The 15601-nt window shown below is 39.7% G+C and overlaps 2 protein-coding genes across 4 annotated transcripts; one reads left to right on the forward strand and one right to left on the reverse strand.

Annotated features, from left to right (window-relative positions):
• The first annotated feature begins 439 nt into the window (after positions 1 to 439).
• Positions 440 to 3899, forward strand: LOC131211392 (oocyte zinc finger protein XlCOF28-like). 2 transcript variants are annotated; one of them, XM_058204833.1, is made up of 4 exons: positions 440 to 557; positions 636 to 1003; positions 1076 to 1500; positions 1564 to 3899. In XM_058204833.1, the coding sequence occupies exons 1-4, from the start codon at positions 526 to 528 to the stop codon at positions 2758 to 2760; spliced, it is 2022 nt and encodes a 673-aa protein (XP_058060816.1). In that variant the 5' UTR covers positions 440 to 525; the 3' UTR covers positions 2761 to 3899. The 2 variants fall into 2 exon arrangements, with proteins under 2 accessions (XP_058060816.1, XP_058060815.1); XM_058204832.1 differs by having other exon boundaries at positions 1076 to 3899.
• On the reverse strand, positions 3292 to 8397 carry LOC131211393 (facilitated trehalose transporter Tret1-like). Of its 2 annotated transcripts, none has more exons than XM_058204835.1 (6): positions 8054 to 8397; positions 5880 to 6219; positions 5474 to 5814; positions 4372 to 4586; positions 4080 to 4280; positions 3292 to 4017 (listed from the first exon to the last, which is right to left on the reverse strand). In XM_058204835.1, exons 1-6 carry the CDS (start codon positions 8154 to 8156, stop codon positions 3787 to 3789), a joined length of 1431 nt encoding a protein of 476 aa, XP_058060818.1. In that variant the 5' UTR covers positions 8157 to 8397; the 3' UTR covers positions 3292 to 3786. The 2 variants fall into 2 exon arrangements, with proteins under 2 accessions (XP_058060818.1, XP_058060817.1); XM_058204834.1 differs by having other exon boundaries at positions 5880 to 6243.
• Positions 8398 to 15601: the final 7204 nt, after the last annotated feature.

A 15601-nucleotide genomic window follows, 5' to 3' on the forward strand; every position in this document is an offset into this window, starting at 1 on the left:
ATCACAATGTGTAAGAACTATAGCTAAAACAAGTTTGATTATCAAACGATCATAATTGTTCGAATATTCTATATTATGTGTACTGAACAATGCAGTACGTTCGTCATCACCAAACTGCTGTAGAGACCCGGCTAATAATATTTTGGTAGCCGCTTTTCCAAGTATATCGAAAATTGTTTTAATAAATGTACAGTGCGATAAATAACAGAAATGCGTGACAGAAAGTAAACGTGTTGACAGAAGCGCAACAGTTTGGCATTAATCTAAAATGCCAACAACGTTATGTTACGCTTCGTGTGGCTCTAGCTATAGAATTCAAAATACATAGATCATAGCATTTCTCAACTAAGCACTATAGACGCTCGTCCACTAAATGACAGCGCTATTGGTTTCACTTTATTCTACCAATGCATACACATTTGTTTAGAACCATTCCGGAATGTGCCGTCGGGGGGATCACTAATCACAAACACCGTCGGGGGGATCACTAATTTCGCTTAAGTTTCCTGAACCTTGTTGCTCCCGATGAATTATAATGCGTACGAAAACAAACTGTAGTGAGTGATATTCTTGTAACTGAATCTACGATCACTTTTTGTTGTTTTATGACAGTGGAACATGCTTTGCCATTTTAGTGCCGTATCGCAACCGATACAAGCGAATTTGGGTTATTTTTCTCCGCCGAACACCACCAGCGCAACGCTTCCCAAAGAAGCCAACCCTCTTATAAAGCAAGAGCAGCCGTTGATAACAGCTGGTAGTTTCGAAGGGAGTATTACGCCGCCCGTAAACTACAGTCAAAGTCAGCATTATACCGAGGGAAATGGAACGACGAACACAGCAAAACCGTTATACTATAGGAAACATCTAGACTTGCAGTTAATGTCAAATGCATATGTGCATCACCACCCGCAACAACAGTTCATATCATCTCACCTTCAACAACATGAGCATCAACAGCTGCAACAGCACGTACACCCGCATCCGCAGGTGCTGCAGCTAGGTCAGCACAAACAAGTCCCGATCTTATACGATAACTCCGATCACTCAAACCGCTCTAGTTTATGCTCCTCAGGTGAATTACGCGTGCACAACCTTCAACAATCTCCGGCGCCGCAGTTAACAGCAAACCACTTTACACCTGCCTCTCCAGCACAACCGATACCGATGCCACAATCGACACAGATTTCCCCTTCGATTGGGTCTCAAAATCCTGGCTACAACTGTGGCACTTGCTCGAAATCATTTTCAACCAAGCTAAGGCTGTCTAAACATCTCAAAACGCACATTTCTGATTACCCGGATGCAGTATTCAAATGCCGCATGTGTGAAAAAAAATTTCGCACGAAAAGTACGCTCATTTGTCACGAAAAAGTACATGGCGAAAATGGCATCGACAATCGGTTTTCGTGTGCCGAGTGCGGCAAGATCTTCGGCACGGGCGAGAAGCTGCAGGTGCATCGACGGTTGCATACGGGGGAAAAACCCTACCAATGCAAGGTATGTATGAAACACTTTAACCACCAATCGAATCTGATCGTTCACGCTCGCATACATGAAAAGGTGAAAAAGGCACTGAAGTGTGAAAGGTGCAGCAAAGTATTGGACAACGAGGAACGATTGGTCATTCATATGCGGCTGCACACGGGCGAAAAACCGTATAAATGCTCGTACTGCGATAAACGTTTCAATCACAAAAGCACAGTAAGCACACACGAAAAGGCGGCGCACATTGCAGCCAATTCGTTTCAGTGCAACCGGTGCCACAAGACATTCAATCAAAAGTGTCAGCTCCAATACCACGAAAAGCTTCAGGAGGAACACATGATTGGCTGTGCGATGTGCGAAAAAGTATTTTGCTACAAGGCGAGCCATAAGGAGCACATGTTTAAAGTGCATTTTCCGCGCCAAAAGAAAGAGCAGAAAACCATGAGCGAACCAGTTATAAACGGTGGGAAAGGTAGCGCCCCGGGAAGGAACAAGTACAAATGCACAGTTTGCGATCGAAGATTCTACTATGCGCGAGCACTGGATGTGCATATGGGAGTGCACGATTCATCGTTAGACGTGAACGTGCTGTACTTTTCCTGCAACTATTGTCCCGAAACATTCATCGACGACGATCTGTTACGGAAGCATGAGTCGGAGCATATTGCCAACTGCACCGCCATTTTTCTGCCTAACATTGGGCGGGGAGTGGACGAAGAAGATGAATCAGGGATGAATGGTCGGTGTGAGGAAAGAGATTTTTTCTGTCCTTTGTGTTTCAAGCAGTTCGACGACCAGAAAACGTTAAGTGATCATCACAAGACTCATCTCTGCTCAAATGCAGATTGCACCAAGTGTGGTCCGGCACTCCGAAATGAGCTTAACTTTGCAATCCGCACATACGATGGTGTGGAGGATAAACGCGAAACGGTTTGCAACGTCTGCCAACGAGTGCTACCCACATTCGAACAATTCCAGAATCACTTTCACTACCATACATCACGTGTCCCATTCTATTGTTACCACTGCCGGGTGGAATTTAACGACAAACGGGAGTTATACACACACGCTAAGGCGCATCTACCACGTGTGTCGCAGTCCTACACGTGCAAAATCTGTTCAAAAGTGTTCTCGACGAAAGGAAACTTTAAGCGACATTTGAAATCACATGAAACTGTTCGTGCATTTGCCTGTGACCGTTGCTTTAAGCAGTATGACTATAAAAGTGCACTAGAAGCACATTTGAAACGATCACATGGTATCGCGTTGTAGACCGGCAGACGTTTGGTAGAAGATATATGCCTACAGTTTAAGCCAGTAGTCTCAAACTCATATTAGCATGTGGGCCGCAGTGGAAAGTAACAGCCAGTCAGCGGGCCGCAGTGGAAAGCAACAGCTAGTCCACGGCCGCACCATATAGAGAAAAGGTTTTTTCATTCAATGTTACGCACTTTGATTTGGTTTGGATTTGAAATAAGTCGTATCGGTCACTTCTGTGCCGGCAGCTGAACCGACAAGAACCGAGGTTGTTGGCGCGGGGCCAACAACCCCACCCGTAAAAACGAACTGTTACGGATAGCACAAGAGATATCAACAATGTGGTGCACAGACTGACAGACTAGACTGCACAGTGGTTGTAGCGTCAATGAAGAAAAAGAAGAAACCCGAGGGTGAACACTGTTCGCAAATGCTTTGTTTACAAACAGAACATAATGTAAGTTTTTATGCTGGAAGTTCTTTGCAAAAAAAAACTTAGTTCTTAGCAACAAAATCTAAAAAAACAAAAAAATATTCAGAAATCAACTTCCCTCTTCGATTTCTATTTTCTCAGACCAAAAACACGAATATAAAAACGTTTGACATTTCGGTATAAACTTTTTCATATTTTAAGTCTGCCACACGAAGCGCAAACGGCTTGACATAATATTTTGCTTTTACGCTAGGTTTTACGTTTCGTGTGGCCCTAGCTTTAGAATAAACAGAGTCGTGTAACCTACATACAAAAAAAAAATACATTTCATACATGTATGAAAGTTGTCGACTACAAAAACCGGACAGGATTCTCTAAAGTAGTGTTTTAGGAATAGTAAAGCAATGAAAAACAAAACCTTTGTAAGAGCTTTTTAGTTTTCTTATAATATCATTAAATTCCTACAAACCATATGTACATTGTTTAAGTCCATAAATAGTAATAAATACCTTATGGAATGTAATAATACGTTTAAATTGTGTAATTTATGTATACAAAATGCAAAGTTCGACTGTCCTTTTCGAACTGAATGTGGTGCTATCTAAAATTCAGCTCTTGTTATCGTTTTCAAATGCATGCATGATTTGCTCTATGCTTTGACCACGCGTTTCGGGAATAAAGATCGCATTGAACAGACCGGCCGAAAGGCACACGGCGCTAAACACCCACATGCAACCATGGAGTCCTATAAGTTCAACCATCACTGGGAAATATTTCACCACCAGGAAACTGATCGTCCATAGAAATGCGGTACATAGAGATCCGCCCATACTTCGAACCTAATGGAAAGCAACAATATTAGCAGTATTCAAAATGTAGTAGAGTCCGCGCGACCACTTACATTTGGCGGAAGGATTTCAGAAAGAATAACGAACGTTAGTGGCAGCAAGCCAATGGAAGCAATGAAAATAACAAACGAAAGGCTCGCTACCGGTATCCAGCTGATGGCGCTAACATCGATGTGCTGACTTTTCAAGTAGCCGTGCGTCCCCATGACGAACAGACCGATCGTCGCCAAAAAACTCGAAACAATGTAGACGTGCTGGAACAATTGAAGTGTAAAAATTAGTTGCTGTTAGTCTAGTCAGTTATATTTTTGTCCTTTTCAACGTTTGTCGTCTGCGCATCGTTACCTTTCGTTGATATCGATCAACGATGATCGAGGATCCGTACGATCCAGTAATTTGAATAGCTCCCACCACAATAGCAGCCATGTTCGGATCGAGATCTGAACCCGCATCCGCGAATATTTGCGAGGTGTAATTGATCAGCGCAAAGCATCCGGAAAGCTGATTCAGAGATACTAACATCAGACCGATTATCAAAGCTTTACGAGCCGAAGGCGAAGCTAAAAGAAACAGTAGAAGAACATAAATATAAGCACTTACAGGTTGTCCAAACAAGCGTTCTTTTTTCATTTGGTTATATATTCTTATTCTTAAAATTCTTAAAATTTATGTATAAAATACAATGTTGGTTCCATGAAATAGGGAAATATGAAAAACTTATTTCCAAAGTGGTAGGTATTAACTCAAGCGGAACGATATTTGAAAAGCTTTTTACGTTTAAGCTCGTTTCCACTTCGTTTGTTATGTTAGTAAGCAGAATTGTCATTTTTGGGGTTCAGAAAACCAACACATCGTGCAAGAGAAGCCAATGCACTCACAACGAGAGACTGTTCGGTGGAGATTTTGGTGTCGGGCCATCATCGTCCGCCGTATCGATGAATGAAGAAGGAGTCGCCGGAACCGAAGGCGTACGATACCGAGCAATGTTGGCTGATTGCTTCTTTGGCGAAATTGAAGCAGAGAACTTATCCGACATTTGGTTTCAACAGGATGGCGTGTATTAGTTTTGGCGAGCAGTGAAAGATAAATGTTATGCGAACAAACCAACGAACATTAACGACCTCGAGACCGCAGTCCAAATTACTATTGCCGAGATAGCCCAATTGGATAGGAGATACAACTGAAAACGTACATAAAAATAGGTCGGGCGAATGAGCTTCTGCTAACCAGCCATGGTGGAAAATTGACAAAAATTGTTTTTCATAAAAAAATTTAAGGTTCAACCTTTCCAATAAATGTTTAAGCAGTTAAAAGGAGCCGTTTCTGTTTGATAAAATACAAAATTACAGATTATTACAAAAAAAATCGTTTGGACACCCTGTATAATCCATTTTAAATTAATAGGTGACAAACTTGGCACGATCGTACAAAATTTTTCAATACTTACAAAAAGCAGCCAAGGAGGCAGTGCTGTGGTCCGGACCGTCTTTTAGAGTCTGCATTTGCAATAGACCGTCCATTTCAGAGCGCAACATTTCTAGATGATCGGGCGTTGAGGTGTAACCGCGTAGATATTTTAGTGAACATTCCGCATCCCGTACACGATTGCATCGAATCAAGTACATTGGCGTTTCGGGAAATTGAAAGAATATGACGAGGTAAGCAAGGGGTAATGTAGACAGTATGAATGCCGTTAAATGATACGACGTGTAACTGCCCATCACAAACGAAATCAGTGTGCCAATGTTGAGGAAAAGTATAAAGAACGAACCGAGTGTTCCTCTATTCCTGTTTTGATAAAAACGTGGAAAATTAGGGTTTTGTAAAGCAACTAGTAACCTGCGCTACGTTACCTATCTTCAGCAATTTCCGTAATATACATGGGCACCAATAGGAAAACACCTGATGCTCCTAAGCCGGCTAGAATGCGAGCAAAGTACAATACTTCGACAGTGGTACCGAACGCCACGCATGTCCAAAATCCTATCAATGGTACTGCTGTCGATAAGAGCGATGATCGGCGACCAAATTTGTCTGCACTCCAGCCAAACAAGAAGGTTCCACAGAAGGCACCAATACACAACAGCGATGCAATCCACGTTGCCTGCACATCGGTTACCGGGCCGTGTTTCAGCGGTGAATCAGACGAGATTAGAAGCGGAAGGAAGGGCGACAGCCAGCCAATCGAGGTTCCTAAAGACAATGAAATTATGTTTGCTGCAAAAATGATGTATAAATAATTGTAAGATAAGTCAGTGGAATCTGCTCGATTATATCTTGCTTGTGCTTATACGATTATTAGCCGACTTAGCCGCAACACGGCGTGTAAAGGGAGATAAATTGCATATTCGAAATATAATGCCACAAGTGTCAGTGACATGATATTAGGCATCGGGAAGACTTCTTGCACCAACCGTTCTCTTTTTAAGTTCGGGCCATGGCGCAAGCCTTCTACCTGACGCTGAATACTTCTTTTTCTTCTTCACCGCACTTCTCCTTCTGAGCCATCGAAGCATATCTTTAACAACAAAACGTTGGCCGCTACCAATCGAAATCGCTTTTAGAGCGGCAACCCGTTAAGGTTACCAGGTATCGGTACCCAACGTGCCAAGTGAAGCAGGCAGGGGTTCGTCCTTCGATGTGGTTTCGAAGATAATTCCCGTTACATACAACCCTCAATAATCGGTACAAGTAGCGTATGCTACTACTATAGCTTCGTAGGCACCTAACGATTAGTTTTACGGTATTCAGGCAGCAAGTAGACGTTGCTGATAGCTTTTGTTTACTTCGATGGAATTTTTAATCAAGTGTTTTGTCATTGACCTTTTTTATCACTTCGATGCTATCTTCGTGCGCAATACGAAGCACGTACAATTTAATAGAACCAAAAATGTCGTGCTGTGCCACTTAAAACGGTTGATTATTAGTTATTATTAAAAGCTAGTATTTTCCATTGAATCCAAGGATTCATTCAGTTTCTTCAGGTATGCTTTTCTCAAATGGTGTAATAAATCCTGCATGCGACCAACATCTCCAACCATAACAATGGTTATCATAAACTATAAAATTTCTCGCCCGTTTGCTTTCATATGAAAGGCAAGAATTTTTTTAGTAGCCCGCTTAGAGTTAGGATAAATTAGCACTATGCATATACGATAACTAAAGTACGATACGCGATTAATGATATATAATGGATACAGTATCGTACTATAATTTAATTCGTGATTACTTCGTGTATAATCTTGCTTTGTAAATAAAGTGTTCTCATGAGAGAACCTCTGATCTAAACAAAGCTCGACAATGCTCGATGCCGATGTCTGGTTCGAAAAAAGGAAAATAAAGCATTTTTTCAATGACCATTGTTGATGCTAAGAATTGAGTTAAGCTGTGAAAAAAAACCTGATCAGATATATTGTTTTGCATTTTCCCCTGAGATAAGGGCCTTTTCAGGGTGTGAGAAAAATCAGAGTGTACGTTTATGTGTTGGAACAATACGCAGTAACCCAGCGTAAGTGTTTAGTGTTATTGTTATTGTACTGTACAGGTGACTAACGTTGGTGGGGATAAGGAGCACCGTTGACCGTGGCAGTTCACTAGCAACCTATATATGCATCGAAACCAAATTCGGCCTCCAATCATAATAAACTAGTCGTCTTCTTCAACTACCGACGCTCATAATCGTGCGGTTATTGTTCATCGTCAACCGGAACACACCGTTTAATTATTCAACATGTTCACATCAAATGCGAAAATACAATGGTTAAGCTTCTAAACTTTCAATAATTCATGCAAGTATCGCCCTCCATGATCACGACTGACTTTAAACAATCAATTATTATCTGAATGAAAATTTCGCTCTACGTTGCCGAATTATCATTTCAAATTTATACGTAGATTCACTTCAACCAAAAGATTAATATATAATATATACTTTTCGAATTCGAATATAATATCATTGCTAACTATTCAAACGGCTCCATTGAAAGCATATTTTCAATAAGTAGTATTTATATTGCTATTTAATTACCCCCGATCGCTGCTAAGTACAACTTGTAGACCTTTCTGTCCGATGTAAGCGTTACTTGTGACGAAGAAATTTTCTCAGCGGTCATTATGGAATCCAAAAACATTCAACAACTCGTTTCAACACTTTCTTTTTGTCTTTAACACGTTGTCTAATTTAAAATACTGCAGTACGATATCCGATGACCTCCTGTGTATCGGCGGCGTGTTTATTTATTGTCCATTTATTTTTTCCATAAACTGAAATTTTCCCCACTCACTAATCTCACACTATTCTCACGAATAGGGCGCTAGCCACTATTGTTATACTGATCGCGATCACTGGTTCCCTCCTTGATTTTCTACAGAACGATGCTGCTCCAGTGATAGATCGATGGTGAATGCGGATTCTAGAACTCAACCCAACGGTGTGCTTCGCGCGACGAATAACACCTCATAGACTGCCCGTTGCTAGTTCCGCACCTTCCTGTGGCTAGATTCACACGGCTGTGCCACACACACGAACTTTGTGTATTGTTTGCTATAGGTGATTGTCACTAGCGTTAGTGCTAGTTGTACTAACAAACTATCTAGGCGCACCGCTACGCTGTTAAGCTTCTCTCTGTCAAGGTAAAGTGTATCCATCTACTAGTTCCATCCCGGAAGAAAGGTGGTGTCGTGCGTGTCTAACGTTCGTTCAGTGAACTCTACCAGGGTGGTTGACTGGTATATTGCACACTGCTCCTGTGTTCCAATAGTACTAACTTCATAAACCAAGTAGATTAAAAGCCTAAGTTTTACTGTACACTGGAGAAAATCACAATGATAATCAACACGGGCAATGCTAGAGTTTGATATATGAAGTGTTCAAGTGAAGTGTACACCAAGGACACAGCGCGACAAGTGAATAATGCGACCACACTAATGGTCCGCTAATAAGACATTCTTCTGAGAATAGCTCCATGAATTGAGCGAATTTGGTGCATTATCATCAGGTGCCTTGATGACTGAAACTTGCTGCCGACGTGGCTGCTCTCGTGGCATCTCTCTTATATCTCTAAACGAATTGAACTACAAACATGATTTTTGCGATCTAAAATTGAGTAACAATGGAGGCCACAAGTACTACCCAAGAGACATATGAAATCATTTCCGGCGTTTGCGCTTTTGAGTGCGACAAGGAATGGTATAAAATTCAACCGAGGGGTGAATAAAACAAGAGTACCAACCAATCTCCTGCGTATGCTGGACAGAGCTTACTGAAGACTACCGATTTCATGCATTCAATGGCCACGTGATGAACGCTCCTATAAGCCGGAGCCGGATGATTTGCGTAGGAAAGGGTGATCAAAACAGACGGTGGCCCGTCTCTCTGCTCAAGTATGATCGGTATCGGTCGTTTCGCGTTGCTCGTTCACTGTCGAAGAGAATGAACAAATTGCGCAATCATGAACCACGTATCGCTGATCGCCTGCTGCAGAGGAATTTCATTATGACATAGGGAATGCTTGAAGACAGTCTATAGTATCCCTCAGGCAAATTGTAGATTCTACTTAAAAAACTTTTTTTTATTTCATCAAAAACCATTCGTCGCCCTTTTTTTAAATCTTTCAATTCGGCGAAGCGCTCCTCTGCAACTGCATGTCACATGAAAGCGAACAGATAATAATGTGACTGCATCAGGTCTGAAGAATAGAGCGGGGGCGATAGCGTTTCCCAATCAAGGGTTTTTATTGCATGTTTCACGACTTAAGTAGTTTACCAACAATACAAAACTAAAATCAATGATTTCCTATCGGTAGCGATATGTATTCATCGTTTTGCTTAATTGTAGTAGCTCATGGTATACCATACTCTCCTGGTCCACCAAACCAAGATCATCGGCTTTCTACCGGAATGGTTTGACTTTGCACAGCTGATGGGATGGCTTCACCAGGTGAAAGACATAAGTTTTGCGCTTAGGTTTCTCAATATAAACCAACTTTTTGTTACCAGGGATAATCATATGCAAAACCGACTTCCAACCGAATTTTGCGATGCTCCTATTGTATTTCACCGTGTTAGTTAGGCACCTACCTTGAAAGCTTCTGGAACTTTCCCATGGCTATTACAAGATGCGATATTGTAAACTAAATACCCGAGAATATCGATTGGCCCGCCACATTGCCACATTGCCGCTTATTGCGACGTACGAGGGCTGTTCAAAATATTTTGCGACATTTGCATTTCCGCGGGCTACGATTTTCGATTTTTTTATGGCGTTAGGTTGCTACACATGCCAGTAACTTATGGTGAAAATTTCGACCATTTTGAGCAATCAGTCAATCAATCAAGGAGCGTTGGCGCGGGACCAACAACTCCTCCCGTAAAAACAATTCGTTACTGGGAGGCCACACGAAGCGTAAAAACTAGAAGTTCGCTCTTTACTGATCTACGCCTGTCCTCTGTGAAACGGCAGTTTCAAGTCCTAAGCTAGATGCGTTAGTAAAAGTCATTGCACCCAACCACTTCGTGCGTGATTGTCCCAATCTATATACTTGTTGTTTCATCATGACACATACTTCTTAAATGTTAAATTACCCCGTTATTTTTCAGTCGATTTTGACAAATCAGCCAGTGCGTGCTTATTGTTTCTGATTTCTTTCTGTTGGGCTATTTGAAGAGTAAGGTGTATGCCAGCCAACCGAAAACCATTGAAGAACTCAAAGTTAACATCACAGCGAAAATTTCTGCTATTACTCCCGAAATGTTATCAAATACAATTTTTTGATACAATGTAATACAAATTTTGTTTTCGTGCAAATCGAACCAAATTCAGCGGGTGGGAGTTTTTGCGAATGTGAAATTCTGACGAATGTTTCAAATCCTTCCCCTCTTTACAAACCCCTCAACATCAAATCTAGGTTAATTTCAGCAAAACACTGAAATCGTCCGAAAAGGAGGATTAACGAGAAATGAGGATGAAATAAGGCGTGGTAACGCTCGCCAGGAACAGCTAGTATTCTAAAGTTGGGGAGCGCGTCTCTTTCTGCTAAATCGTAAGCGAAAGATCCGTATGCAAATCGGGCTCAAATTGATTTCATTTTGGTCATTTTGGTGATTCATACATACATTTGGTGATTTGGTGTTAATTTGTATGTGATAGTCCATCAATTCTTTCGTTAGAATGCCATATTTGCCATATTTTAAATTGATTTAAATGTGGTACATTTTTTTATTTGATTTTATGTTAAATTTATTTTATTGTTAATTACCATTTTGCATAAACACTGCTTGTTCCTCCTCTTTTGTTCTTTGTGTCTAAACCACTCTGGGCAGCTAGTTCTACTACATTGGTTAGAGTTCCTAAATTTCTTATTCATGTATCTTTTATAACCAGTCCTGAGATTTTATTACGTTCTCAACATCGTAACTAGATCCCGTCTTCGGCGAGGTGCACAGAAGACTCTAGTACCACCTCCTCGTATATCTCAAACTGCAAAGCGACGGTAGGAACGAGGCGATGCTGCGTTTGTGTTTTGAATTGTAAGAAATGTCAAATTTAGCTATCTTTCTTAACTATTGCAAATAGTAAGATCGTTTTATCGTTAAGTTTTCTCATTGTATTACAATCAATATTATTAAGGGAATAATCCATTAATATTGTTACTATTAGCATTGATATAATTTATGATAGTATAATAGGTGCTTGTTGGCCACCACGTAAATGTTTAACACACAATATTTGGGCCAATTATATGGGCGACTCCGAAATCGGGTGTATTATATTCCAAGAAAATTTGCATGAAAAACTAAAGAGCAGCAGGAATGATGCACGTATGGCAACGATATTCGTGATTATGATTCTACGAGTGTTGTTCAACGAACAGTGCATACTCTGCACAATGATGCAGGATGTTAACTTTAACATCAGTGTCTTTTTCTCGTTTTCTTTTTTTTCTAATGCCGCTCTTTAGCTCACAACAATGTATTTTTTTACAGTATGCAAAATCGTTTGAAAGGGCATGGCATAAAAAATTGGAAGAGCATTCGAGTTTGGCGTTTTGTGGTATTTATGGTTTTTCGTGTCACGATGTTGTCTTCCCTTTCATTTTGTTCAAAGAAAACATTTTCCCTCAAAAGCACTGAAAAAAAGGAAAAAGCAGTTTTGATATTTTCATCAGCTTGAACTACGAGCAACCAAAAAGTATGGTTTTGTATTCCTATACCCTATGCGTTTTTTTATTGTTTATATGTACTAATACTGATAAAAATATATGTGCACAGTTTGTTTTCTTGTGTTTCGTTAACCAAAAGTCACAGAATAAATTACGTCTATCAATGCAATAGTATCAATTTTACTTTATAGTAGTTCCATAAGCTATACTATGGTTTTAACATGAACTGCTATGGTTTTATTTGTTTAGCTTTGTTTTTACTTTTAAATGTATTTCAGTGTATTCATTAAAGCGGGGCACTGCTAGAATGATTAGTATCATAGTTTCTACTTTCTCATGCAACTCCAAACTTTTCTTTCATTTCATTTAGAGAGCAATTTCCCATTTTGTAATATTTCGCTATCCTAACGTCTAAGCTTAACTAAAACTGGCTTTCGGAACCACACTAAGAGAATCGAGGTAGGTGAAAAATATTGGAAAATTCCGGTAGTAAATGATACATTAGATTAATAATAATTAAGTTTCACAACAAAATATGAGGAGTTCAACGGATAAGCCAATAAAACGATTCTGTCCTCTCCGAATAATTGTTATGATAAATAAAGAAATGTTATGTAGAATCCAACCTTTCCTCTTTTGTTTGTCTTTGTTTAGCTTGCATGTCAATGGGGAATTACGTGACACGTTCAAGAAATGCAATAAATTCATGAGATTAACAATACAAACATGGTTTTCTATAAAATGTTGTGTCTTGCTGTTGGTTTACAATGCGATGCGCAGTGGCATGGCTCGGGTTGCTTTCTTAAAATCAGTACGTTTCTTTTTCAATTTGTATTATTTGGCATTTGATAATTCTATCGTTTGCTTCGATTCGGTCGGGAAATCATTCACTATGCTTTTAATTTATTTAACTTATTATTTTACAGTCACACTTTCTCATTTCATATTTTATCGTCTCCTAAGCAACTTCTATAGCTTCTTCTTATAGGATTTAACAAATTCTTTGCATACTCTATCGTCGAAAACTTCCAGGCGCTGGTGTGTCCGTTTTGTAAAGTTGCATTTTCTTTTTACATTGTGAAAGAATCGTCGCTGTATTGGACATAGTAATCTGGGAACATAGTAATCTGGCAATACAACTTTAAATGCAACTGACTGCTACTGAGATCAATTCTTTGTCGTGAGAGACGTGTGTTTGCATGTTGCACTTACCTAAGCCCAGATGAAAACTTTAATTTCGGTATTTCGGTTCAATCTATAGCAAGGCCCCATACCAAACCCAAATAAAGTGGTGAATTTAAATGCTTGAAAAATGAATTAAAGCCCGTGAAATCTCAACAATAAAAATCTGTGCATCAAATAAGAGACCAACATTGAAATATAGAACGTAACATTAAAACAATAAACTTCAAAAAGAAAGTGGGTAGGTGATGCAATTTTGAATTACAATACTACTATTATCGTGATATATAAGCTTGGCTAAAAGTAATCCATTATTTTTGGGTGAACTTCAAAACTACGTTTAACAGGTTTCCAATGTTCCGCTTTGCCTAAAATATGCACCATTTTGTTGATAAATTTGTTGCTTTTTATAAAATTCCTTCATGCGGCCCTTCTTGTAGAAGACTTAGTCCAGAGGTCTAAGACACGCGGCCCGTGAAACTGTTCTGTGCGGCTCGCGGCCACGTCCGCGGAGTATATAATTACGTTATACCAGTCAGAATAATCAGCAATAAATCACAAGAAAAGGTTCTTGTCGGTTTAGCTGACGGCACAGAAGTGAACGATACGATTTATTTCAAATCGAAACCAAATCAAAGTGCGTAAAATTTAGTGAAACAACATGACCCGGTGACTAGCTGTTACTTTCTACTGCGGCCCACATGCTAATATGAGTTTGAGACCTCTGGCATAGTCGTTATTGATGAATCCTTTTTTGATCTCAGTTTTTCATCATTCGGTTTTGTAATGCGCAAAAATAAAAATCGCGTGTAAGGTCCGGACTATACGGTGGATGCATTAAAACATCCGAACCAAGCCTCCCAGACTTTCTTACAATTCACTGAATGTTACATTTTGTTGTCCTGGTGTTATGTTACATGTTGTTGTCCTGGTGGTTGAACATAATACCTAATACCATAATCTGATAGTCAATTCTGTCCGTTTCTGGTCAATCGCTAGCTTCAAAAGGGTGCGGTGCAGTACGGTTGACAGTAGCGATCTCGATTTAGTGTTTGGTTACACGGAAGCAACTCGTAATAAACGATTCTTTTTAAGACCCACCCAATAAAGACATACCCAGTAAAACCTTACTGGCCGTAAGTTTTGGTTTGACCACAGGATAAGATGCTTCAACACGCTTAGACCACTATTATTTTCATTCAGTATTGTCGTATTTATCCCATTTCCCATCCCAAGTACCCACTCGTTTAAGAAATAGGTCGATTTCATTCCGTTTGGAATTACAAGAAAACGAAAAAAGGAAGGAAAGTGAAAAAACGCACAAGGAAGTTCGATCCATCACGTTTTTTGTGTTAATTGGTGTGTCACCAAAACGTCTAGCTTCTTTGTGTATCCAGCTTTGCGCAAATGACTTAAAACTATTTGATAGTTAATCTTCAGCTCCTGATCGACGCTCTGACTTCAAACATGCTGATCAACTTTGAATATTTCTGTGATTGTATCGACATTTTCGAGGCAGAGCTGGGCGAGATGTATCATTAACATAAAAAATAACTGAATCGGGTAGACGAAATCAAAATTTATCGCAGCTAGCTGTTGGAGTATTGGCACCATAGACGCTATGCAAAATTTCAGCTTGAATTTTCACCATTTAAAAAAAATTGTAAAATGTAGCGAATTTTCTCTTTGTTGACTTCCATCGATGCAACGTTTACCGCGATGGAATAAACAACCGAATGAAGTAAACAAAAAATAGTGACAGTGTTTTTTGAGGTGTGAAGAAGTTTCCGCTTTAAAACGAGCACAAACTAGAAACTGTTCGATCGATACTTCGCGAGGTATCGATCACTAAAGTTATCTACTGTGAAAATAATGGATTACTTTGTAACCAACCTTATACAATACTATAAGCAGTACAATACTTGTACTACAGTACAATACTTGTACTACTTACAATACTTACCTAGTACAATACTTGTACATTAATTCAATTTCTTCTACTTCGGCTTTTGTCATTTAATGCATTTTAGGCCAAAGTTCTTAGCAGCCAATGCATACGACCTCATAGAACTTGACGACAAAGATAATCGCGACAATGATTGATCAAATTTGTTACCCTACCTAGTAATTAGAAATTCAATATTTATAGAATGGAACAGACATGTTTTCATTAATATAAAAAAAAAAAAAAAATCAAGTTACGCTGGTATACGCAGGGTGCATAATCATGGCAG

This window comes from Anopheles bellator, chromosome 2 (genome assembly GCF_943735745.2).
Source record: "Anopheles bellator chromosome 2, idAnoBellAS_SP24_06.2, whole genome shotgun sequence".
Taxonomy (NCBI): Eukaryota; Metazoa; Arthropoda; class Insecta; order Diptera; family Culicidae; genus Anopheles; species Anopheles bellator.

What these genes read in the sequence shown, in the direction of transcription:
- LOC131211392 (XM_058204832.1), top strand. Translation starts at nt 526, where the DNA reads ATGAATTATAATGCGTACGAAAACAAACTGTA. An exon ending in GCGTACGAAAACAAACTGTA is followed by an intron (nt 558 to 635) that starts GTGAGTGATATT and finishes TTGCCATTTTAG; the next exon opens with TGCCGTATCGCAACCGATAC. An exon ending in TCCGCAGGTGCTGCAGCTAG is followed by an intron (nt 1,004 to 1,075) that starts GTCAGCACAAAC and finishes TATGCTCCTCAG; the next exon opens with GTGAATTACGCGTGCACAAC.
- LOC131211393 (XM_058204834.1), bottom strand. Translation starts at nt 8,156, where the DNA reads ATGTTTTTGGATTCCATAATGACCGCTGAGAAAATTTCTTCGTCACAA. An exon ending in TGCCTCCTTGGCTGCTTTTT is followed by an intron (nt 4,587 to 5,473) that starts GTAAGTATTGAA and finishes TGTTTCTTTTAG; the next exon opens with CTTCGCCTTCGGCTCGTAAA. An exon ending in TTGATCGATATCAACGAAAG is followed by an intron (nt 4,281 to 4,371) that starts GTAACGATGCGC and finishes CAATTGTTCCAG; the next exon opens with CACGTCTACATTGTTTCGAG.